The sequence below is a fragment of the Oreochromis niloticus genome, linkage group LG16, assembly GCF_001858045.2.
Source record: "Oreochromis niloticus isolate F11D_XX linkage group LG16, O_niloticus_UMD_NMBU, whole genome shotgun sequence".
Lineage (NCBI taxonomy): Eukaryota > Metazoa > Chordata > Actinopteri > Cichliformes > Cichlidae > Oreochromis > Oreochromis niloticus.
Genome location: NC_031987.2, coordinates 10,872,403 through 10,897,615, shown reverse-complemented (window position 1 = coordinate 10,897,615; position 25,213 = coordinate 10,872,403). Strand labels below are relative to the sequence as shown.

At 41.6% G+C, this 25,213-nt stretch overlaps 2 protein-coding genes and 1 pseudogene across 2 annotated transcripts; all 3 read left to right on the top strand.

Moving 5' to 3' along the window:
• Positions 1–1,219: 1,219 nt before the first annotated feature.
• LOC109197548 (olfactory receptor 51E1-like) lies at positions 1,220–2,004 on the top strand (annotated as a pseudogene).
• Positions 2,005–4,300: 2,296 nt separating this feature from the next.
• On the top strand, positions 4,301–7,412 carry LOC102080357 (olfactory receptor 11A1-like). The gene is made up of 2 exons (XM_019352448.1): positions 4,301–5,210; positions 7,288–7,412. Exons 1-2 carry the CDS (start codon positions 4,301–4,303, stop codon positions 7,410–7,412), a joined length of 1,035 nt encoding a protein of 344 aa, XP_019207993.1.
• A 1,850-nt stretch (positions 7,413–9,262) lies between these two features.
• On the top strand, positions 9,263–10,204 carry LOC100700821 (olfactory receptor 8H1-like). Its single transcript, XM_019352449.1, has one exon. It carries the CDS (start codon positions 9,263–9,265, stop codon positions 10,202–10,204), a length of 942 nt encoding a protein of 313 aa, XP_019207994.1.
• Positions 10,205–25,213: the final 15,009 nt, after the last annotated feature.

The following is a 25,213-nucleotide window of genomic DNA, read 5'->3' as shown; positions in this document are numbered from 1 at the left end:
AAATCTTACATGTAATGTCATAATTCATTTTTTAGTTCAGATATTGAATCTATACATGATGAGTTGCCGAGTTATATTTTTTGAAACGTTTTGCTATATTAATTATAAAAGTATATAGTATAGTATAGTATAGTACAGTTAGTATAAAGTATACTAATTTTGTGTTATTCAGAGCATGCATGAAAATACTGGTAGCATTAGTGTAGACTAAACTCATTAGTTTGCAGTAGTGTGGTGAAAATTTCAGTATTGTACTATGCTGGACTGGCACTGATACAGTACATAGGTTTAGAAAATAATCACACTTTAGTTAAAGTGCAACAGTTTTTTTTAAGTTCTGTTTTCTTGGTTGCCATGTTGATGTTTCCTCATTTTGTCTGGACAACATACATGTTTCAGGCACAAATATACTCCCAATTAAAATACATAACTTACAAATGTGCTGACTGTGATGAACAAGGCCACAATTTATGTGAGAGTTTGTGAACAAAAACAGATTTTGTGACTTTTTCACATTTAGTTATGTGAGAGCCGAGACTCCACAGTAACACCTCTCTGGCTGTCAACAGAGATTCAGGAAGTGACTTCAACACAATTGTTGAATCGAAGAAGATTCAAATGACAGTTTCTCTACAGAAATGTATGCTAAACTTTAGCATACTCAAGAGAACAATGCCATATAACTATAATTGTTTTGTTTTTTTTGCGCAGCACCATCAGCATTAACAGGGTTGCTATGTTTTTGTGTCAGAAATCTCCAGATGATATTGATTTATGGAGTCAACGATGAGTTATGGTCAACAACGTTACAAAACTCCTCCCATTACCTAATGTTGTTGTGTGGTGTCTACATATGTGAACAACAACCTAATTTATGAGCAAAACAAAGCTGAAAGTAGTGTAGTGACTGAAGTAGTGAATGAACCATAGTCTGGTAGGTATGGAGATACCAGTTATGATTAATATATTGATCGTATTTTATAACACAGCTGTTTCCATGTTCCTTCCCACAGATGCTGTCTTTAAGACCATTGTTTCTCAGACCATACCAAACTAAGAAACGATTTCCGTGTCACTGACTCTATGAAGTGAAATGGAAAACAGCACTCTGTCATTTTACTTTCGCTTCACCATGTTTGCAAACATTGGACATTACCGCTTTATGGCCTTTATTTTTTGTCTTCTGCTTTTCATCTTTACCATCTTTACTAATCTTCTCATGATAGTGGTAATATCCCAACAAACAACATTACATGAGCCCATGTATATTTCATTGCATGTTTATCTGTTAATGCTTTGTATGGGTCTTCAGGTTTCTTCCCCAGATTTCTCATGGACCTTCTGTCTGACACACATTTGATCTCACGTCCTGCTTGTTTCACTCAGATCTATGTAATTTACTCATATGCATCCTGTGAACTGACTGTTCTCAGTATTATGGCTTATGACAGATATATAGCTGTTTGCCTTCCTTTACACTATCACACAAAGATGACTCTTAAAACTGTTGTGAAGTTGACAGCACTGGCTTGGATTCTTCCTGCATTTTCTCTTGCAGCATGTCTTTGTTTGTCTGCCACACTTCCTTTATGTGGTAATGAGATCCACAAAGTGTTCTGTGCTAACTGGAATGTAGTCAAATTGTCTTGTGTTAACACTGCTGTCAACAATGTTGTAGGTATGCTTTTGACAGTCACAATATTCCTTCCCCTCTTTTATATCCTCTACACCTATTTACGAATTGTGGTTATTTGCTGGAAAAGCTCAGCAGAATTTAAGGGTAAGGTATTAGAGAGCTGTCTGCCACACACAATTTCATTTGTGATTTATTCTATCGCTGGATTTTGTGATGTTGCCTTGAGCCGGAATAATCTTGAAGTGATTAATCCATTTATAGCTGTCATTTTATCACTGGTGTTTGTTGTGATTCCTCCAGCTTTAAATCCTCTTGTGTATGGCCTTAAATTACCAGAAATTAGAAAACACATTTTAAGGTTGTTCTAGTATGAATGATGATCATTTGGAAAACTATGATTCTACATACATAAATGATTTATGACCCCATTATATTTTAAACAGAAAGACTTGTGTTTATCATACCTACCTACACTGTTTTCTTTATATATGAAACAACCTGAAATATGCTCAATCTGTCTCTGTTAGTGGGCTGCTTACCACAGGTTAGCAGTAGTTAAACTGTTACTTAAAAAGCCATCACTTGACCCACCTGTCTTAGCTAATTATAGGTAATAGCTAATTATAACCTTCAACCTTTCTTTTATCGGAAAAATTCTTGAAATAGCAGTTTAGTAGTAGTAAATGATGATGAAAGCTAACTGATCATCTGCAGAGTAATGGTTTTTGAAGAGTTTCAATCAAGCTTCAGAACATCACAGTACAAAAAACAGCATTAGTAAAGACTGAAAATTATGTTCTTATGGCCTCTGACAATCATCTCTGTGCTTGTTCTTCTAGATGTCAGTGCAGTGTTTGATAATGTTGACCATAATATTTTATCACAGCAATTTGAGAGTACCATAGGTATTACAAGTACTAGGCTGCAGTGCTTTAAATCATATCTATCTACCAGACTGGAATTTGATCATGAAAATGTGGAGTCCTATTCACACTCTAAGGGTAATTATAGAGTTCCACATGGTTCTGTGGTACGACGAATTCTTTTTATATTCCACGTTTCTCTTAGGCATATCATACACTATCAGTGCTATGAAGATTATAACTAGCTCTATCTATCAATGAATGCCACACACCATATTTTAGTGATTTTAAATTGATATGAAACTGAGCTTATTATACTTGGCCATAAAATGTTAGAAATTGGGTATCTAACTAGATACTCATTCTATATGAACATGCAACAATAAAACCAGAGGTTAAGTAAGTAACTATTAATAATAGTGAATTTACTTATACAGCAATTTTCAAAACAGAATTACAAAGTGCTTCACATTTTGAATAAAAGCCACAGATACATGTTTTAGCATACAGATATAAAGACACATAATCAACCATGCGGTCTGACATTCCCAAATACAGCTAAGGAATGCTGTTCCAGGTTTTTTGGGGGGATGCCAAAGATGAAAAAGCACTGTCAGCTCGGGGTTTAAAATTAGAGTGTGGGACAGTTAGGAGAATCTGGTTAGTGGATTGGAAAGGCCTGCTGCAGTGATAAGGTCTTATAAGCTCATCTATATAAGTATGGGCCTGTTCATGTAGAGCTTTATATGTTACTAACAGGGTTTAAAGTGGATTCTGAATTTCACTGGGAGCCAGTGAAGGGATGCAACAACAGGTGTGATATTTGAGTCCTGGTTAGATTCTTGGTGGTTTGTTCTGCACCAACTGGTGACCAGTGGTGTTCTATACTGCAAATATTGGTATTGATCCAATATCAAGTAAATAGAGGGAGGGCATTGGCAATACCAATAGAGATACCAATACTTTTAACCTATAAATCGGCTTATATAGTGAAAAGGAGTGTTTCATGATTTATGAGATGAATTATCATCAACATGCAAGTTCTGAACAAATTTTAATGATGACTAAATCTCTGTGATCACTAAATCACAAAACACACCTTTCAGCTTTTCGTGTATTTTGAAACTGTATGTTATGGAGAGCTGGCATCTAAATGTGCCTGTTTCGATAGCACTTTGGGACAATTTCTGTTGTTCAGATGTGCTCTAAGCTATAAATAAAGCAGACGTGACAACAGTGACTTGATGTTACTGATGAGGGGGCTGATGTACCGGCTGACTTCCTTTTAGAAATTGTGAGAGCCAAACATAAGAACCTTAAAGATAACTTGTTACTGTTTAGGCTACATTTGTTTTCTGTAAAGAAATGTAACCACAGTACATACTAACGGGGTTTGGCGGTGTAACCCAACGCTGAACGCTAGTCGTTGCACGTGCAAATCCGCAAAAGATGCAAGAACGCCCCCTCAAAAAAATTCTCATCCATCCATTCATATTATAAAATGAAACATATATGGCAAAACAATTTCTGTTGTATGTGTGAAAAAAGTGCAGAAACTGTATTTTCAAAAGTAAATTTAAAAAAACAAGAAATGAAAGCATCTCTAGCTTGAAGCACCACTTCAAGCTAACTACGTAATGCCGTTAACACAAAGCGTATATAAACCTCTGGTGACATACTCTTTGAGGGAGACAGTCGACAGACAGTCTTCATTTTACTGTGACACTAATTTCTACAAATGTAATGTTCTCTTGTTGCAAGTGTGAAATGACACCTTAAAAAGGTAAACTAATATTTTATTATGGATAATGTGTCAGTGGTTACTGTTTTTACTCTTTCAGGTTTAAGTGGTATAGCAAACTACAGGGTCATTCTCTTTGTTCTCACTTTACTGTGTTACTGTGTGATTTGGCTGGTAAATTTGACGATAATTGTGACAGTCATTCTGGATAAAAGCCTTCATGAACCCATGTACATCTTCCTCTGCAATCTGTGTTTCAATGGACTCTATGGGACAGCTGCATTTTATCCCAAGTTTCTCTACGATCTTCTGTCCACTACTCATGTCATCTCTTATGCAGGATGCCTTTTACAGGGTTTTGTATTGCACTCTTCAGTTTCTGCTGACTGCTCTCTTCTAGCTCTCATGGCCTATGACAGATACGTGGCTATATGTCGACCTCTTGTGTACCACTCTCTGATGACTACACAAAGAGTTTGTATCTTTGTATGTTTTGCTTGGCTTACTCCCTTTTCCCTGATCTTAATGAGCACGATAACAACAGCAACATCAAGGTTATGTGGCTCACACATACAAAGAATTTACTGTATAAACTGGTTAATTGCTAATCTAGCTTGCTCTGCCTCTGTAGCTAAAATTGTTATTCCCGCTTTTAATTACACCTTTTATTTTGGCCATGCCGTTTTTATTTTCTGGTCTTATGTACATCTGATCAAAACATGTCAGTCATCCAAAGAAAACTGGAACAAATTCATGCAGACATGTGTACCACATTTATTCTCTTTAGCAGTCGTTGTGGTGTCTTTTCTTTTTGATATGTTATACATGCGATTTGGCTCAAAGGAAATACCACAAAGTTTTGAGAATTTCATGGCAATGGAGATTCTCTTCATTCCACCAATTATTAATCCCCTCATATATGGATTCAAACTGACACAAATTAGAAACAGAGTTTTGAATTTTATATGTGGTAAAAGTTCAGCTTTTATATTAAAGTCATGAGTTTGTCTGTTTATATTTGTACATATTTAATTCAAGAGAAATGTGAACTATATTGTTAATCAATAGACACTGTGACATCTACATATTATTTCTAGGTTGTCTTCATAATTGAAATATAAGCATCAGAGCTTCCTTTTGGTTTGAACATATAAACTAAACACATTTCCTGTACATTGTTTCTGTACATTCATTTAGTTATATTTTTTCCTTTTCTAATAAAAAATGAGTTTTATTTAGTTACATCTTACTTTGAAGTCCAGCTTCTTTTTCTGGTCGACTGAGATGTTTTCTTTCACCTATTTTAGTTATACATACCTACCTTTGGTCCAGAATTGCATTGTCGGGTAATTACCTGAAATCCTCGCCACTAATCTATTTACTAAATTAATAGTGTTGTTTTTTCTTACACAGTCTCTTTTTGAGCTTAAATGTTCACTTCACACCTGGGGTTCACTGTTCAGGGTTGCCACCACAACAGGGCCTTGCAACTGCACAGGCCACAGATCAGTACATGTTCCTTACCTCAGCAACAGAGGTGAGAAACACAATCCATTCAGGCTTAATGGCCCCAGCCACCCTTGTGATGCTGCTGAAGCTCTGTCAAGTTAAAAAAAAAAAAACTCCCTGAACTAGGCCTCTCCATACCTTAAGTTTGAAAATAATCTTTTTCTTTACATATAAAATTAAGTGGTTGTCATCACACCATACCACAAACCCTTGTATTTCAAAATGCTAAACGATTATATCCCCTTTCATGTGAAGACAGTTTAAAATAGCAGTATAATCAGAGTATGTAACAATATAGGTCTGTGACTAGTTAGTTGATCAATCATTTGTATGAATTGTGAAAAGGATTAATGAACTGGCACAACCAGTTGAAAGCAACTAACTGGAACCGAGTGTTATTGATTTTTAACTCAGTGAGTTGTCTTTATTAAAACAGAATGACACACTTTATTCGAGGAGTGTACAGACTTGCTTTAGCTTTTGAATTAAAATAAAAAGGCTAGATAGTATGAAACACCAAGATAAAAATCAAAATAAAGCAGCTAAGCATACGTTGTGGGGGTATTAAAACCAAATATTGTACTATTTATAGCATCAACTGAACCTTATCCTTGCAAACTACAAATATTGCTCACAAAGATTTAGACATATTTGTGAACAATATTTGAGAGTAATGGGTCTTTTGTGCATGTAGAAAATGTTTCAGATCTTTGAGTTCAGCTCATGAAAAATGGGAGTAAAAACAAGTGTTTCATTTATATTTTTATTCAGTGTATAATGAAACTTGTCTTCTATTTACATTTCCCTTAAGACACCCAAAACACACTTCTGAAAACATTTTATTACAAATGGTGGTACTGATGGTACCAGTCTTTACTTTCAGCTGGATAAGCTGTGTTTGGAACAGAAATGATAACATACAGTTTTTGTAACATAAAGTGTTTGCCACCTTCCTGTGTTTGTTTCTTTTTTGCATTTATTTATGTGTATTTATTTATATGTTTCAGATTTTTTATATTAGATAAATAAAACCTGAGTAAATATAAAATGCAGCTTTGAAATGACGATTTTTTCCTTAATTTAATATGGATAATAAAGCTTTCAAAACCTTCCTGGCCCTACGTGGAAAAAGTAATTGCCCTATATACCTAATAACTAATTGCGTGACCCTTGGCAGTGAGAACTGCAATCAAGCATTTCGAATAACTGGAAATGAGTCCTTTACTCTGGAGGAATGTGGGCCGGCTTGCCTTGGCAGAATTGTCTTAATTCAGCCATAACTGAGATTTTTTTTTAGCATAAATGGCATGTTTAAGAACATGCCAGAGAACTCAAGATTTAAGTTTGACTAGGTTACTCCAAAACCTTAATTTTAGGCCTTTATTTCCTTCTTTTTTAATCCATGTTAGCCATTTCAGATCATTCTTCACTTGCATAACTGATTGCTAAATATTCCCTTTCAGGAACTTCTGGTAGAAAACAGAAACCCCATCTGTGATTTGGCAACTCATTGTGTTGGAGGGGTTTGTGTCTTGCAGCGATCCCAGGAGTTAGACTGGATGGTAGGGTCTCCCAAGGCAACCAGGTGCTGGATAAAGGGTCAAGTCTACCCTGCCCAGGACAGGGCCACTATGGTCCCATCCTGAAGAACGGCCCAGGGTGAGCATCTGGCAGCAGGCCTTCATCCATGGGGCCCAGCTTGGCTTTGCCATTGTGGATTATGCTTTATGGAACAGGCAGCAGTCAAGGACTGAATGTCCTGGCACTCTGATCCTGAGCTTTTAAAATTGGCTTGTGGTACATGGAACATTACTTCTCTGGTGGAGAAGAAGCACAAGCTGGTGACTGAGGTTGAGAGATACTAACTAGATATATTTGGAATTACCTCAACTCACAGCTCGGACCTTGGAACCGGTTGGTTGGAGACAGGAGAGTCTGTTCCACTTTAGAGTGGCCCAAGTTGAGAGGCAGCAGTCAGGGGGTAGTATATCCCCCATGCTTGCTACCTGCATATTGGGGTTTTACTTTGATGGACAAGACAGATAATTCCTTGTGCATTCGAGTCAAGGAACAGGTCCTGACTTTTGTTTGTGCCAGTGCACCAAACAATAGTTCAGAGTACTGGTAGTGGTGACTTCCATGTGGGTACTCCATTGTTCTGCTGGGTGATGTCAACACTCATTTGGGCAATGATTGTGTGACCTGGAGGGATGTGACTGGCAGGAATGGCTTGCCCAGTCTGAACCAGAGTGGTTTTCTTTTGTTGGACATCTGTCCTAGCCATATGTTGTCCATGACAAAAATCATGTTCAAGCATAGGGGCGTTGTTATGTGCTTGTGGCACCAGGACACCGTAACTTGTAGGCTGATGATTGATTTTGCAATTATATTATTATATCTGTGGCTGAATGTCTGGACATTTGGGTGAAGAGAAGAGCTAAATTGTTACCTGATTACCCACCCAGTGGTGAATTATATCATATGGTGGGCAGACCTGATGTACTAAAACATGTAGTGTAAGTTCAATTTTCAATTCAGTTCAATTTTATGTATATACTGCCAAATTAAAAGAACAGTTCCCTCAAGGTGCTTTATTGTAAGGTAAAAACCCTACACTAAACTCAAACATTCAGATAACCCCCTATGAGCAAGCAGTTGGTGACAGTTGGAAGGAGAAACTTTTAACAGGAAGAAATGCCAAGAAAAGGCTAAAGGAGGGGTAGCCAACTGTTGTGACCGATTGGGGGTGATGGGAGTAAGACAAGTCAAAGACAAATAATAATATTAATAATAACTAATGCATAACTGATTAATAAAGATAGGCTGATCGTATTTAAGATTGAAGCATTAATAATTGGTAGGACTTCTTGGAGTAGTCTTGTAGTTGATGGTTTGGAGGAAGTAATCACTGACATTAACTCGGAAAAATCAATTGGACAGAAAGACTAAATAAATATCAATAGCATTGAAATAATAATTATATAATATGTTTATATTATGAAATATAATAATAATGATAAGTCTTTCAGTTATTTTTTTCTCTAAAGGTAAAGATTTGTGAAGAAATCCATGAAGTCATTGCTAATTAATATTATGCTATGACTTTTTTGTCATCCTGGCTACAGTGCTGACAAGAAACCTAAGGTTGTTCTTATGTTCTTAACTTCACTGGACATATCTGCCGTAGTCCTTGGTTCAAGAGATCTTCTATTCCCACCTTTGTCAGAGCTTCAATAGCATTCAGCAGGAGGGTTGTGACACTGAGTCCGAGGACCTTAGACCCTAGGGTCCCCTAGACTCATTAATTATTTCACTCAAGGAGTTAAAACAGCACTTACGTCATGTTAAACTATGCAACTGTTCCTGCCGCAAACAGTATATCAACCCTGGTGCCATACCCTGCAAGGTATGTGCAAGACAGTCTTCTTTTCCCATCTAACATTAATTTGTAAAAATTAAATTTACTTATGCAGGTCTGAAATGACACCTAGTAAGGTAAACTAATATTTTACTATGGATAACGTGTCAATAATTACTGTTTTTACTCTCTCAGGTTTAAGAGATATTGCAAACTACAGGGTCATTCTCTTTGTTCTCACTTTACTGTGTTACTGTGTGATTTGGCTGGTAAATGTGACAATAATTGTGACAGTCATTTTGGATAAAAGCCTTCATGAACCCATGTACATCTTCCTCTGCAGTCTGTGTTTCAATGGACTCTATGGGACAGCTGCATTTTATCCCAAGTTTCTCTACGATCTTCTGTCCACCACTCATGTCATCTCTTATGCAGGATGCTTTTTGCAGGGTTTTGTATTGCACTCCTCAGTTGGTGCTGACTTCTCTCTTCTAGCTCTCATGGCCTATGACAGATACGTGGCTATATGTCGACCTCTTGTGTACCACTCTTTGATGACTAAAGAAAGAGTTTGTAGCTTGATATTTTTTGCTTGGATTATTGCCTTTTATCTTCTCTTCATGAGCACAATAACAACAGCAATATTGAGGTTATGTGGCTCACACATACCAAGAATCTACTGTATAAACTTGTTAATTGCTAATCTGGCTTGCTCAGCCTCTGTAGCTAAAATTGTTATTCCTGCTTTTAGTTACACCTTTTGCATTGGCAATATCTGTTTTGTTTTCTGGTCTTATGTATATCTGATCAAAACATGTCAGTCATCCAAAGAAAACATGGGCAAATTCATGCAGACATGTGTACCACATATATTCTCTTTAACAGTTGTTGTTGTGTCTTTGCTTTTTGATTTGTTATACATGCGATTTGGCTCAAAAGAAATACCACAAAGTGTTCAGAATTTTATGGCAATGGAGTTTCTCCTCATCCCACCAATCATGAATCCCCTCATGTATGGATTTAAATTAACAAAAATAAGAAACAGAGTTTTGAATTTTATATGTGGTAAAACTTCAGCTTTGAGATTTAAATCATGAGTGTTTCTGCACGGAGGGGGAAAAATCTGTTTATATATGTAATTCAAGAGAAATGTGAACAATATTGTTAATCAATAGACAGTGTAACATGTACATAATCTTTCTAGTCTCGAGATATAGGATGCATTATTTAACTTGGAACACAAATAAAGGCAATTTAAAATAATATTTCGTGCTTTTCTTAGTTTGCATTTTAATGCTAATTTTATCTAAGTTTCTTAGTTAAAATCAGACTTCAAGTATTGTCACAACTGTGACTTTCCACATATCAGTACTATACATTACATTTAGTTTCTTCAAATGTATCTAAAACTATATTCATAAACAGTTTATTTCTTGTTATGCTTTTATCTTAAAAGATCTGAATCTCTGTGAAGAGATTCAGGAAACCATGAGCATACAAGACCAGATGTCCACCATCTATTACAGCAGTGTCAAAACTAGTTAACCAGTGGATTTATAGTTTTATACATTTCTTATTAGTTTGCATATCTTGCCAAAAAAGATTTAAAAAAATATAAATTTGTTACATAATATTGACTACAACCACTCATATCATATAGATAACACTTTCTCAATAAGCATATGGATCAGAGTGTTCGTCTGGTTTTTCCACATTTAATAAAAAAAAGATTTAGATTTGCAATCTAAAAAGAAAAGACTCAGTATAACACAACTATTACACCGCAGAAAAAACTGACGTATTATTATGTATATCATATATATATATATGATATTTATAGATAGATATATATGTGTGTGTGTGTGTGTGTGTGTGTGTGTGTGTGTGTGTGTAGAGAGAGCGAGAGAGAGAGAGAGAGGTAACAATGTCAAAGTGTGGAGAGAGGAGAAGCTGAATTTTTTCTGAATTTAAACTAAAGGCATGCCATTTATTTAGGCAGAAAAACAAAACAGGGAAAAACATGGATCTGAAACTAAACAGAGCAATGCCTGAACTGGGGAAATACACCCAAAATCAGAACACTAGATAAACCTTGGAACCTCGGGAAAAAACATGGAGGAATTACAAACACAATAACAACAGGTAAAGGAAGATAAAGGACTAAATACACAAAGGATAACGAGGGGATGGCAACTAGGAGGGAAACACGGCTGGGGGTAATCTTACACACACACATCCACACATGAGACCAGGAGGAAAAACTGAATGCACTATTTACAAGACAAGGAACTATCAAAATAAAACAGTAAAGATGAGAGAAAGACAGAAACTTGGACTAGATGCTGGAACCGGGTAAAAGCAGACATGAAAACTTAACTACACATGATACATGTAACACAGGAGGAGGGACAGGAATAAAACCTGGGAACAAGAAATCACTAAATACAAAAGAACTAAGGAAGCTAGAACTACAAGATACTAAACTAAGCATATAAACACAAAACCCGGAACACTAGAAAAACCTTGGAGTTCCGGGGAAAACACGGAGGAAACACAGATGTGATGACAACAAGAAAAGGAAGACAAAGGATTAAATACACAGCTGGGGCTAATCAAACACAAGATCTTGAGGAAGCAAAACTGAACACGCTACAGTGGTCCCTTGCTATAACGCGGTTCACTTTTCGTGGCCTCACTGTTTCGCAGTTTTTTTGGGGGGGGGGTTTACAGCGCATTGTGTTCTTCATCCTGCTCGGCTGTAGACCATTGTCAATCAATCTCCTCCGTGCCGTGTCTCCTGTACAGTCCAGAATGTGTTCAGCTTGTCAAATTTACATAAATCTTCAATTGCTAACTGTCACGATCGGGCGAATTACACACAGTAATTCGGCGTGCCCGTGTGGCGTGCTGGCTAGACCCAAACGCGGCGAAGGCTAGCGGTGGGTTGGAACAGACACGCAGTTATTCTAGTAACGATCAGTGCACGAAGCGTGGCTTCGGAACTGGCGTTACAGACGGAGAGCGAGCGGAGAAAAAGAATCGAGAGGAAAAACAGTCACAGTTGCTGAATCAGGCGGAGACTGACGTCGGCAAGGTTTCGGAGCTCCTGACATGAAGAGAACGATGTCTGAGCGGCGAACAGGTGGGTGGCGTCTCTCTTTTAAACCCGCTGGCGGGGAGGGGGGCGCCAGCGAGGAAGTAACGCGCCGTTTAAGCTGCGAGACGTGGAAAACCGGATGGACCTTCATGGCGGGCGGAAGCCGGAGACGATAAGTCACGGGGTTGAGCCGGGCAGCGACCTCGTATGGGCCAACGAACCTGGGAGTGAGCTTCTTGGACTCGGTGTGGAGCCGCAGGTGCCTTGTGGAGAGCCAGACGCGATCCCCCGGCTGAAGAGGATGACCCGGGCGGTGGCGGCGACGATGCTGCTTGGCGTACAGAGCGTTGGCTTGGGAAATGGCAGCCCGCGCCTTGATCCAGGCCTGACGTCAGCGGCGGACCATCCGTTCAGCAGCAGGCACGTCGACCTCCGCCTCCTGGTGGCTGAAGATAGGAGGATGAAAGCCATGACAGACTTCAAAGGGCGAGAGACCGGTGGCAGAAGAGACGTGAAGGTTATGAGACAGCTCAGCCCACAACAGGTAACGAGGCCAAAGCGATGGTTGGGCGGAGACAAAGCACCTCAAGAAGCGCCCCAGTCGTTGATTGGTCCGTTCAACCTGCCCATTGGTCTGAGGGTGATAGCCGGACGAGAGGCTGGGAGATGTTCCAATCAAGCGGCAAAAGGCTTTCCAGAACCTGGCGGTGAACTGGGGCCCCCTGTCGGAGACTATGTCCTTGGGGAACCCGTGAAGCCCGACGACATGGTCTAAGAAGAGCTCAGCTGTCCGTTTGGCGGAAGGGAGGCCGGCCAGGGCGACCAGATGCACCGCCTTTGAAAACCGGTCTACAAAGGTGAGGATGGTGTCAAGACCGTCCACGGATGGGAGGCCGGTAACAAAGTCAAGGCCGACATGGGACCAGGGACGTCCCGGCACAGGGAGAGGGCGAAGGTCGCCAGCGGGAGGCTGAGTGGAGGACTTAGCCCGAGCACAGGTGTCACAGGCGGAAACGAATTCACGGACGTCCCGAGTCATGGAGGGCCACCAGAAGGCACGACGGAGGAGCTGGAGGGTCCTGTCAGACCCCGGGTGGCCAGAGAGCGGGGAGGAGTGAGCCCAGAGCAAGGCCTCCTGACGGCACCGGGATGGTACATAGTCTCCCAGCAGGGGTGTCAGGCGGAGGTGGTTCGGCGGTCAGGGCATCCCGGATAGAGTCCTCCAGGGGCCACCGAAGGGGGGCAGCGAAGCAATGAGAAGGTAGGATAGGTCCAGCGTCTGACGTGAGGTCGTCCTGGGCGAACTGTCTGGAGAGAGCGTCTGCCTTAGCGTTCTTGGAACCAGGGCGGTAGGCGAGGTGGAAGTTGTAAGGCTCAAAGAATAAGGCCCAACGGGCCTGCCTTGGGTTGAGCTGCTTGGCAGAACGAATATGGATCAGGTTCTGATGATCAGTCCAGATCAGAAAAGGGTCTTTCGCTCCCAGGAGCCAATGCCGCCACTCTTCTAAGGCCCACTTAATGGCCAGGAGTTCTCGGTCTCCGACACCGTACCGTTGCTGCGTGGGAGAAAATTTCCTTGAGAAATAGCAGCATGGGTGAAGTTTTCCATCCGGGCCGTGTTGAGAAAGGACGGCGCCAGCGCCAACATCGGAGGCATCCACCTCCACCACAAAGTCTCTGGCAGGATCAGGGTGGAGCAGGACGGGGGCCGTAGTGAACCGGTGGATAAGGTCTCGGAATGCCTGTTTTGCACCCGGGGAGAGGCAGAAGGGCTTAGGCAGGTTAGCTGGTTTGGTGAGGGATGTCAGTGGGGCGACAACAGTGCTGAAATTACGGATAAAACGCCGATAGAAATTGGCAAAGCCCAGGAAGCTCTGTAGCTGCTTAAGGCTGGAGGGCTGAGGCCACTGGGTCACCGCTTGGACCTTTTGCAGGTCCATGGTCAGGCCATCGGAGGAGATGGTGAAGCCCAGGAAGGTGGTGGACCGCTGATGGAAAGCACACTTCTCCAGTTTGCAGAACAGCTGGTACTCGAGCAGCCTGCTCAGCACGACCCTCACATGGTGAACATGGTCCACTTCGGTGCGGGAGTAGATCAAGATGTCGTCGAGATAAGCAAACACCCACCGGCCTAGCATATCCCGCAAGGCCGCTCTTGATGAAGACGGTCGCATTTTTCTCCTCTCCTCCTCCTCTCCCTTAGCTTCCCTGCTTAGCCTCTTATGTCCTTGTCTAGTCTCGTGTTTTTTGTATTACTTTTCCCTGGAACAATCTCTCACAGTCTGTTTTCTAAAACCTAAAAGAGGAATTATGGATTTGATCAACTGGTCTCTGAATGCAATTGACACCCCTTTCTCAACGAGAAGTCTGGGCTTGGGTGAGCCTGAGTGCTGAAGATTTCTACCTATTCGGAACCATGGTAACAGGGTTCTGGCTGATCGGAGCTGGCTTGGCCCTGGCTTATCGAAGAATTAAGAAAGCGGAACCGGCTGTTCAAACCTCCACAAGGCTGCCCGCTGGAATTGAAACGATGGGACGAGGCGTGAGTTTCTCAAAATGGGCTCATTGAGTGCAGCACGGATAAGATCTTGGAAAGGCTACGGCTGCTGTGAATACTCAGAATAAGATCTCTGAGTGCAGACTGGATTACATCTCGGAAGGACTAGCTCGGAATAACATCTCTGAGCGCAAATTGGATGACATCTCGGGGAGGCACACTGTCGTGAGTTTTTCAGAATCGGCTCCTTGAGCACAAGAATGATAACATCACAGAACGCAAGTATGGCGAAGCTCGCGGCTCTCCAACGGGAGATTGAGAGACCAGTGTTGGACTGTAGAACTGCTTTGAAATTCATATAAGCTGTTCGCACTAAAGTAAAAAGCACCATCACTTCATGCGGATACCTTCTCGGCGCCAGCTGTGGTCGCAAGGCTGGAGCTGAACAACAACACCCTGATTACAGACTGTGTTTAGTCTGTTCCTTCCCATTCCATGCAAGGCCACCTGGGCTGGCTGGAAGACTGTTTACTTAGCCTGGCAGGGCGAAGGACACTGTCTCAGCTGAACTCTGGACACGCCCACACATACATATACACTGATATGCACACACTCATCCCCCCTCCCTTTCCAAACACCTTCGACGCTTATTCCCTTCCGATGCTGACGGTGGATCACGGAGACCAGCGCACAGGCTGCAGGCCCGGATGTACTGTCTACATCGGCTGTCTCTCACCCCTTACCCACCCCTGTTGCTTGTCATGTGTTTCTTTGGTGTATTAAGAGTTTTTTTCATGTGCTATGTGCAGAGGTGTTTTTTTTTTTTCTGTTCTCAAACTGATCTCCCTGTTGGAGCTCAGTCTGGGGGGAGTTATTTTTTTCTCCTTATCTTTCCTCGTGTGGTGCTTTTTCCCTGTTATACCTCTTTGACCTGTCTTCCCCATGTGATGTTTGTGTAATGTATGGTCGGAGGGTAAGATGGCGCCGCCATTGCGTGCAATAGGTCGGCAGCCTTATGAAATTTCCCCCTTGTGGGACTAATAAAGGTATATCAATCAATCAAGACATCGTTGATCAGATGTTGGAAGACAGCAGGGCTGTTGCAGAGGCCGAAGGGCATCACCAGGTACTCCCAGTGCCCGTTAGGGGTGATGAAGGCCGTCTTCCATTCATCCCCTTCCCTAATGCGCACCAAATTGTAGGCGCTGCGTAGGTCTAGTTTGGTGAAGATGCAGGCCTGGGAGAGGGAATCGAGTGCGGTGGATAGCAGAGGAAGAGGATGGCGGTTCTTGATAGTGACTTTATTCAAGCCCCGATAGTCTATACAGGGGCGGAGCCCGCCGTCTTTCTTCTTGACAAAGAAGAATCCAGCAGCAGCAGGAGAGGTAGAAGGGCGAATAAAGCCCTGTTGGAGAGCCTCAGCAACGTACTCCTCCATGGCCTTATTCTCTGCGGGAGACAGAGAGAACAGGCGACCACGAGGAGGGACCGCTCCCGGGAGGAGCTCAATGGCCATGTTGTAGGAGCGATGAGGAGGTAGAGTAGAGGCTCGCCTCTTACTAAAGACCTCAGATAGGTCGTGGTAAGCCGGAGGGATCTTATCCAGATCAATGGGCTCCGGGGGAGAGGCCTCTTCTGACTTTGAGTTCTTTTGGGTCCGAGAGAGAAGGCAGCGGCGTGGACACTGGGGACCCCAACCCAGGATTTGGCAGGAAGACCAGGAGATGTGGGGGTCATGTTGACGGAACCAGGGGTATCCAAGGATGAGAGGCGAGGAAGTGGCCGAGACTACTAGAAACCGGATCTCCTCCTGATGATCCCCGATAGACACGCGAACCGGCTGGGTCTGGAACTGGATCGGGTAGGGTTGGAGGGGTCGCCCATCTACTGAGGTCACCGGGAGGAATCGATCCACAGGAGTTAACGGAATGCGAAGTTGGGAGGCTAGTCTTTGGTCGATGAAGTTCTCAGCGGCTCCGGTGTCCAGGAGGGCTTCAGATGAGAACTGTTGGCGTTTCAGGTGAAATATTACTGGTAACAGAAAGCGAGAGGGGTCAGAGGAGTGCGAAAGGCCAGGTGGGACACCCCCGCAGTCTACTTGGCATCGTCGTTTCCCGGACGTAGCGGGCACTGGGGACGACGGTGTCGAGCTGATCCACAGTAGGCGCAGAGACCTCACGCCAGCGTCTCTCTCTCTCCTCTTTGGAGAGTCTGCCCAGCTGCGTGGGCTCCTCGCTGGATGTACTGCTTGGGCTAGCAGCGGCTCCTTCAGAGGGGGCAGGAGGCTGCGAAGACATGGCCCTCTGAGGCTGGAAGGGTTTGAAGGCCCGAGGGGTGTGGCGAGGCCGCGACATCACTCGTTGGTCGATCTTCAGGGCGAGATCCACGGCCTCATCCAGGGTTTTAGGGGCCTCACGGCCGGTCATCTCATCTCGGATGTAATCAGCCAGTCCTCCAGAAAAATGGAGCGTAGAGAAGCATCTCCCCACTTTAGCTTAGCGGCCAGGGTACGGAATTGGGAGGCAAAGTGACAGACGGGTCGACTGCCCTGGCGTAAATGAAGCAGCTGTGACTCCACCTCAACTTCACTGCTCGGGGGAACAAATGTCTTTTTTAATTCCTCCACAAACGGGGCATAGTCATTGCAAGCTGCAGATTTATTGTTATAGAGAGCCGCGGCCCATTCCTGAGCCTGGCCAGACAGGAGAGAGGTTAGCATTGCAACTTTTGTACGGGCGGTGGCGTATTTAGTGGGCTGACATTCAAACAGCATGTCTAAAGTGGCGAGCAAACCATCAGGCCGGCCATCAACTCCGTTCCACTTATCTGGTAGTCCGATCCGGGGCTCCGCGCTCACCGGCGCCGGCTGACGTTGCAGCGAGGTGACGGAAGTGGAAAGTTGGAGGACAGTTTCGGCGAGAGACTCCATTTTTGTGCTCATCCGATCTACCACACCGCGAAGATATAGTACTTTGGCTTTCAGCCGTTCGAATTCCGCTGGGTCTATACGCGGCTCAGACATCCTGTCACGATCGGGCGAATTACACACAGTAATTCGGCGTGCCCGTGTGGCGTGCTGGCTAGACCCAAACGCGGCGAAGGCTAGCAGTGAGTTGGAACAGACACGCAGTTATTCTAGTAACGATCAGTGCACGAAGCGTGGCTTCGGAACTGGCGTTACAGACGGAGAGCGAGCGGAGCCGGGATGAGAAAAAGAATCGAGAGGAAAAACAGTCACAGTTGCTGAATCAGGCGGAGACTGACGTCGGCAAGGTTTCGGAGCTCCTGACATGAAGAGAACGATGTCTGAGCGGCGAACAGGTGGGTGGCGTCTCTCTTTTAAACCCGGCCCCGTGATCAGCTGATCACCAGCTGACACTAACAGTGTGACTCTGAAGTGCTGCACTGTATTTTTGTAAGTTTTCTCCCCAACAAACACAACAGAACGTTTTGCACTGTCAAAGTCACCTGCGGTAGCACCCAAAGGGCAGAGGAAGATGCTAACCATTGCACAAAAAGTTGGACTTCTAGACATGCTAAAGGAAGGTAGACGTTACCGTATTTTTCGGACCATAAGGCACACCAGATTATGAGGCGCATTAAGCGAAACAAAACAGTCAGATGAGTCAAACTTTACTCAACTCATTCTTCTTGCTTCCTCCACTTCCGTGCCATTGATTCATTAATGTTGAATTCTCTGGCAGCTACTCTATTCTCATGTTCTGGACCTGAAAACATGGTTTGATCTTTGGTTTCATTCTATAATACTGGACTTATTTTTCTACAAAGGTTTGAACTTTGAGGTTGTTTAAACAAGAGAGAAAAGTGTGAAAATGTTAATGCCTGTCTGAGAAAACTGTATAAAGTGTGTAGTGAGGGGTTCTAAAGCCTTAAAACATCTATAATAATTGTAAAAAATAAAGTTGGCTACTTCGCGGATTTCACCTATCGCGGGTTATTTTTAGAACGTAACTCCCGCGATAAACGAGGGACCACTGTATACACAAGATGAGAAACTATCAAAATAAAACAGGAAACATGAGACAAAGACTGAAACGTGGACTAGACGTTGTAACCGGGGAAGAGCAGACATGAAAACTTAACTAGACATGACACACTGAACACAGGAGGAGGCACAGGAATAAAACCTTGGAATTAAAAAAAAAACAACACTAAATGCAAAAGAACTTAGGAAGCTAGAATTACAAGACACTAAACCATGGAAAACACTAAATCAAAGAATATACAAAACCCAGAAAAACACAAACACTGGGTCCCTGACCGAGGACCATGTAATAACCAAACAGAATTTTGAATCTTATATGTAGTAAAAGTTCAGCTTTTAGATTAAAGTCATGAATTTGTCTGCACACAAAAAATGTTTTTGTGGGTATGTGCATATCTCATTAAAGCAGTGAACCCAGTGTGGAGGCATAGAAAAGGTTTATTATTAACACAAGGATTATATCAGGGCGGGCATGGGAAATTGGCTTGGGAGGGGGAATCAGAGAGACAGGACCGAGGAGGTAACTGGAGCTGGACTGGTAAGTAGGAACGTACTGGGAAGAGAGAAGAGTGGAGTTAGAGTATGTTAGGGTTCAATGTTGAGAGAAGAATCCATAAATAACCACAGATCCGGTCCAGCGTGGAATTAGACGGCATTTTAATGAATTACACATGTGTGAGTTCAACAACCCAATCAGTGTTGAACTGTCTTTATCATATTCAGACAACTGTTTTATGGGGTTAAGATAGTACAGCCCCCTTTCCTGTTACTAGGCAGATTTAAACAAAGCATACGTCAGCCTAAACCACAATGACTTTTAACATAGAACATCATCTTCGTGTCGACGGCTGATGCTTCCTGTCTCCATCCTCGCTGTCGCTTATCTCCTAGGACATCAGGTGCACTTCCTGTACAAAATGTCACTCATACAGGCACAACTTTGCAGTCTAAAACTCATTTAGTAGGTAAGAGTTTATATCTGTGTGTGTGTGCACGTGCAGGGGCGCGTGCATGCTGTGTACTGCGTACGTGTCTGGATGTGTATGTCTCGCCCTTAAATGCTCTCTTTGCTTTCAGTTTCACTTCTGCAAAAGCATGTAACTTCCTGTCCCTGCAGTCAGCTTCTCCCCCACTGAAGACTTCAGTGTAAGAATATAAAAACATTCGAAAACCTTTAAATTATAGATCCAACTCCACAGTTTGAAGTGGTTATAACAACCTGTAATAAACATGTTAATATTTGATTATGATAACCCCTGTAATACAAATTATAACATAATGCCAGCACTTCAATAAATGCTTGGATGAAATCATAATTAATGCAATGATAAAGATGATGGTTATGAACAGTAACCCTAAAATAATTCCTATAATTCTACAATTCCCTCTCTTGACGTCTCCTCCAGAGACGTCACTCCTTGACCCACTCTGTCACCTCTAGATCCATTAATGGCATCATGGGCCCCGAAACCACCATTCCCAGGTCTACTGCCTTTGCTCTGACCCTCTCTAGCCATCCCCTGACTCAGCAAACCAGACAATAACCTCCCGTCATCTAGGTGGTCCAGTAATAAAACGCCAGCTCCCACTTGAGAACACTCATGCTTGAGGTTAATCACACCAAAGTATCAGTGAGCCTAAAGTTGATCAGGGGCAGGAGAGAATAAGAGTGCGAGCAGAGCTCAATCAGCACTCCTCCCTCACCCCTGAACCCAATCATACCCGGTGAGAGACCCCTTACACTTGTGAATCTCTAGTGGTCTGTCCCTTTTCTGGGTCCTTCTCTTGTGGAAATCTTCTCCTGTAAAGGATAGAAAACACTTTCTCCCTACTACGGCTCTCCTACCTTATGTCCCTCAATTGTTCTCTGCTTTCAAAAGCCTGAACCTAATTATGTTTTGACTTTTATTTTTATATCTTAATCAACCATACTCAGCATTTGTAAAACTCTTAAAAGCACTGCTTGCACGTCTCTGCAGGCTTCCTGTTGGTTCCTTATCTGATTATCAGCATCCTGTGCACAAACTGTCACTGCTGCAAGGGCCTACCTCTCATCTAAAGTCACCTATCACCAGAAAATGTATCAAGAAAATCGTTATATCAGCTTATTCTACTAAAGCATCAAAGAAAAACAACCATTTTAATCAACTAAGTTTAAGCATATAATCAATTACTCCTAAATAACTTTCATCATAGCTAAAAGCTCCCTAGGAACAACTTCTGTGTGTTGACACTAACTTCATTTTAAAGCTCACAGTTCCTGTGTTATAACCTGTTTTAATATATCATTTTATTTCATTTTACTGCTCTTAATGTAATGGTACATTCTAATTATATTTTATCAGTCATTATATTTTATCAGTCTTAACCAAAGTACATAAGCTTTCCCCCCTTTGGACCTGGTTTAAAGCAAAAAAGAAACCTCGGTCACTTCGACAAGCGTTCGTTATTCTGTAGCTGCATTTTATATAAGAGGACTAATTTAGAGCTGCCTGTGTTATCTCAATATTTTACATGTCACACAGTTTAGTCACCAGCGAAACTCCTATTCAGTTAAATGCTAAATGGATTTCGGGCCTTTTGCCTGGAATCAATACTGTCATGTGTCTTAATGAGCTCCATATGTCTGTAAGCGTGTGCAATCCTTCAAAACTCAGGTCCTTCTCACAGTAGATTGGCTAATCATAACGTTAACCAAAAGTTTATGACCCTCAAGAGACGACTCTCTGAACCACAACTCCGTTAAAGGCACCAAAATGCAATGTGTATGAAAAATCATTTCTACATATATAATCTCCAATATTATTCATTTGAGTCAGCGAGACTTTTAACATCCTCATAAAAGCTCTCCTCTACCCTAGAAATAAATCTATTTACTATCTGTTTCTAAAGCCTACATTCTAACAACATTCTAACCTTATGTCACTGTGACAACTTATCCTAAAAATCAAAAAGAAATCCCACATTTTCTACTCATCAAATGTTCACTATTTTCCCCAAAGCATATCCTTTATTCCCACAATTTCCCTCTAAATTTGGTGTACAACTTCTTATTAACACCAGCAATTTATCTTCTAAACAGAATTCAGTTCATTTTACTCCTTTCTTTAGAATTAACAATCTCTGCCTCAGTTTTACCATATCTAAATTATCAAACAACCCCAATAGTTATAAAATCATACTAAAACCCATTTCAAATTAAACAAATTAAATCTTAAATCCCTCTCTTTTTTGACACATCTCATGTGGCAAAAAACTCAACATGCTTCACCCAAGCTTAACCAATTAAAAGGAAAAAAGGTTAGTCATTTCATTTCTCAGAACAGCTCAGCAATTCTCCTCTCCGGTGTTTTGCTCCAGCCCTGAAAACCTGTGTTTAAGGAACAAAATCAATTTAATCATCATGTCAAATCTTCTCCAAATCGTTGCTCCATGGAAAGTCTGGATCCTTGGAACTTCCTGGAAACAAAACCTGTGTGTTAACCAGAACTTCACATTTCATACTCAATTTCCCCACTTATGATCCAACCTGTGTTATAACCCAAAATAAACTTACCCAGAACAGTTATTAATCATGTGTCACCTCAGTTCATGGTAACTTGAGTTACATCAATGTTTCCCTTTTAGCATTTAGCATTCTATAATGTAATAACATAATCCAACCCCAGTAAATAATTTTCTCAAAGCACACATCAATATCCCAAAATCAGCATCCCCAGATTTAAGTCTCCCACTTGTCCTGTTTGTCAACCTTTTATTTATTTCCCCTCTTGGTCCCATCACTCACATTCACTCCCATGCATTCACACATGATATTTTTGCTGATCTGCAGCCTTCCGCGCACGTCATCAGATGCTCCACATCAGCAAAATGAGCTCAATCATTTGTTTTATTTCGTTTTCCTTTTTAGGAGAATAGTTCTCTATATTTTTGACTGGATTGACACGCTGCAGTCATTTTTAGACAGAGACTTGCCGCCACTCAGTCTCTGATTGTAATCAATTATAATTCTGTAAAGCCCACCTGATTTTCGTACTTGGTAATTTTGTCAGCGCCGTCCGTTCACTCTCTTCCAGGCCTGCTTAGAACAAAAATGAAAAAAGAGAGCTGATTATTAGCTCATCAAAGTACAAAACAAAATCACCTGACAGGTTTTTTCCTGAGTGCACTTACTACTACAAAAAATTTTTGGGGCCCTCTCAGACATATCCATGTCTTAATCAAACACCCTCTCTGGAAATAAAACAACAGCCTCCAAAATCTGAAACAATCTTAAATTTCACCCGTTCAACACACTAAAAACCTCGCCAAAAGCTACACCGTTTCGCACACAACAATAACCCCGGTTAAGCACTTTACCATACTCAGATTCAGCCTAACACCCTACAACAATGTGTCAACACTAATTTATAAACCTCCTAATCAAATTTGCACCTCTGAACAATCTACCCCTCCTTTAAGGCCTCAAACACACACACACAGCAAGCTCCTCTGTCCACATTCACACGAGCTCTCAAACTTTTTCCCTACTCAGCCATATCTCAACAATTTAACTTGGCAAAAGAAATACATGTTTAAACTTTATCACATTATTCAATTATTTTCATTTTCTTCCTATACTAATCACTTACTTTGATCAATCAGTGCAAGAGCACTCCTAAGTCACCCTTATAGACACTTTTCTTTTGTTTTTTCCATCTATTTTAAATCTTTCCATCAATTGTATTAACCATTCACACCATTCTCTCACTCATACAAGCAGCAAGCAGATCTTCATTGCATATGCTTATGTTCTTAGCCAGGTTTTAATCAATGTCTCTATGCATTAAGCTTCAAGAGCTTGTCTTTATAAGGTTAATGCATTTTCTGTTTGTGTGTGTATGGGTATGTGTTATTTTGCATCTATGGCTTCGCAGTCTGTCAGACACCTTTCCAATTCTCCAGTTAAACAGTCAGTTTTCTTTTTCCCCGAATTACTAACCGAAACTTTTGATTTCCCACCTTAAATAAAATCCCTCCTGGTCTTCAGCCAGGAGCTAGGGCTTGCTTTTCCAGGTTCATGGGCACATGATTCTGTGAACAATTCAACCAGAAACTTGCCTTAACTTATCCATTGATGTTACCCTCTAACTTTCTTCCGACTGCTGCTGTGGAGAATTGGTCCGGTTCTGCTTTACTCCTGAAAATAACAAACTAAAACATTTTCATTATTATCACGGGTGCCTAAACGACCCACTAAACCACCCATTTCTCTTTTCTCTCGTCAAAAATACCAATTATGCCATGTATGTAAGCGTGTTCTTCCTTGCATTTTATGTTAATTGAGTGTAAACTGCTTCTTCATTGAATTAATTCATTGAGTTCTTCGTTGCCTTGCGATGTATTCATGTTAATGTACACTACGTGTCAGCTGTTTCTTCATTGCATCCTATATATTCATATTTAATTTATGCATTTCACCACTGAGCTTTAGATTCAAACTATCTCACTTCTGATTCATTTCAACAATAATCTCACATGTAACAATTTGTATGTGTGCTTTCTATTCATTAAGGTAATAACAATTATTTTCTTTCATTATTCTCACCTTTTCTAATGTTTACCTCTTTGTTATGCTGTGGTGGACATCCCTAAACAATTCATGAGTTCAGGTTTCAATTTTCAATCCAATTATATCCTATATTCTCGCAGTCAAACTCGTCCAGCTTCATCTCTCACTGGTCCTCTCTGCACAATGTCCTGTTCGGGCTTCAAAGCTCCAGCAAACACAGTCTATTTCTTCTCTTTTTCTTTACAGTCTTTCTTTTAAGTTAAGTCCCAGCATGGCAAAATATCACTCAATGTCCAGTGCTCTTCCACAATTCTTTATCCCACTGTTCAACTGCCCAGCCTGTATTTTCACAGTACATGTTGCATTACTCTTACATGCTGCTGCTGGTCGTCAGTCGTCATCAGTGTTAATGGATCAGTGGCACTGTCGTTTGCCTGCTGTATTCAAGTCCACGATGTTCTGTCAGTCTTCATCAGGCGATTAACTGTCCTTGACTGTCCCTTGAGTTTCTTCTCAGTTTCAGGGACAAAGTGAGATCAAGCTGCACAATTTCGAGCCAAAAACTGGCTTATTTTCTCCCAATTCTGTTAATCTGCTCTTCTGCTGCTGAACTCAAGGTTGCAAAGTTGAAAGACACCCACCTGTATTGACACACTAAACCATATAATTAGTATTATATTCAATTTTTCTTAAAGGCTTCATTTGCTTCATGGGCCTCATCTGTCTCTCTGTGTTCTTCCTGTACACACTCAGTTCCCATATATGGGCATGCAAAGTTCCTGTTCACTATTTCCTGTCGCTGCAGCCCCGGTACACAGAGCCATATTTCCTGTTCTTCAAACTAATCTAACTCCTTTGTTTTTTTCTTTGTATTTATAGTCTACAGGCCCTCTTTTATTCTACTAAATCTTAGTCTAAAAACAATACACCTTCATTTCACTCACACACATTTAAA

What these genes read in the sequence shown, in the direction of transcription:
- LOC102080357 (XM_019352448.1), top strand. Translation starts at nt 4,301, where the DNA reads ATGGATAATGTGTCAGTGGTTACTGTTTTTACTCTTTCAGGTTTAAGT. An exon ending in AGTTTTGAATTTTATATGTG is followed by an intron (nt 5,211 to 7,287) that starts GTAAAAGTTCAG and finishes TGTGTCTTGCAG; the next exon opens with CGATCCCAGGAGTTAGACTG.
- LOC100700821 (XM_019352449.1), top strand. Translation starts at nt 9,263, where the DNA reads ATGGATAACGTGTCAATAATTACTGTTTTTACTCTCTCAGGTTTAAGA.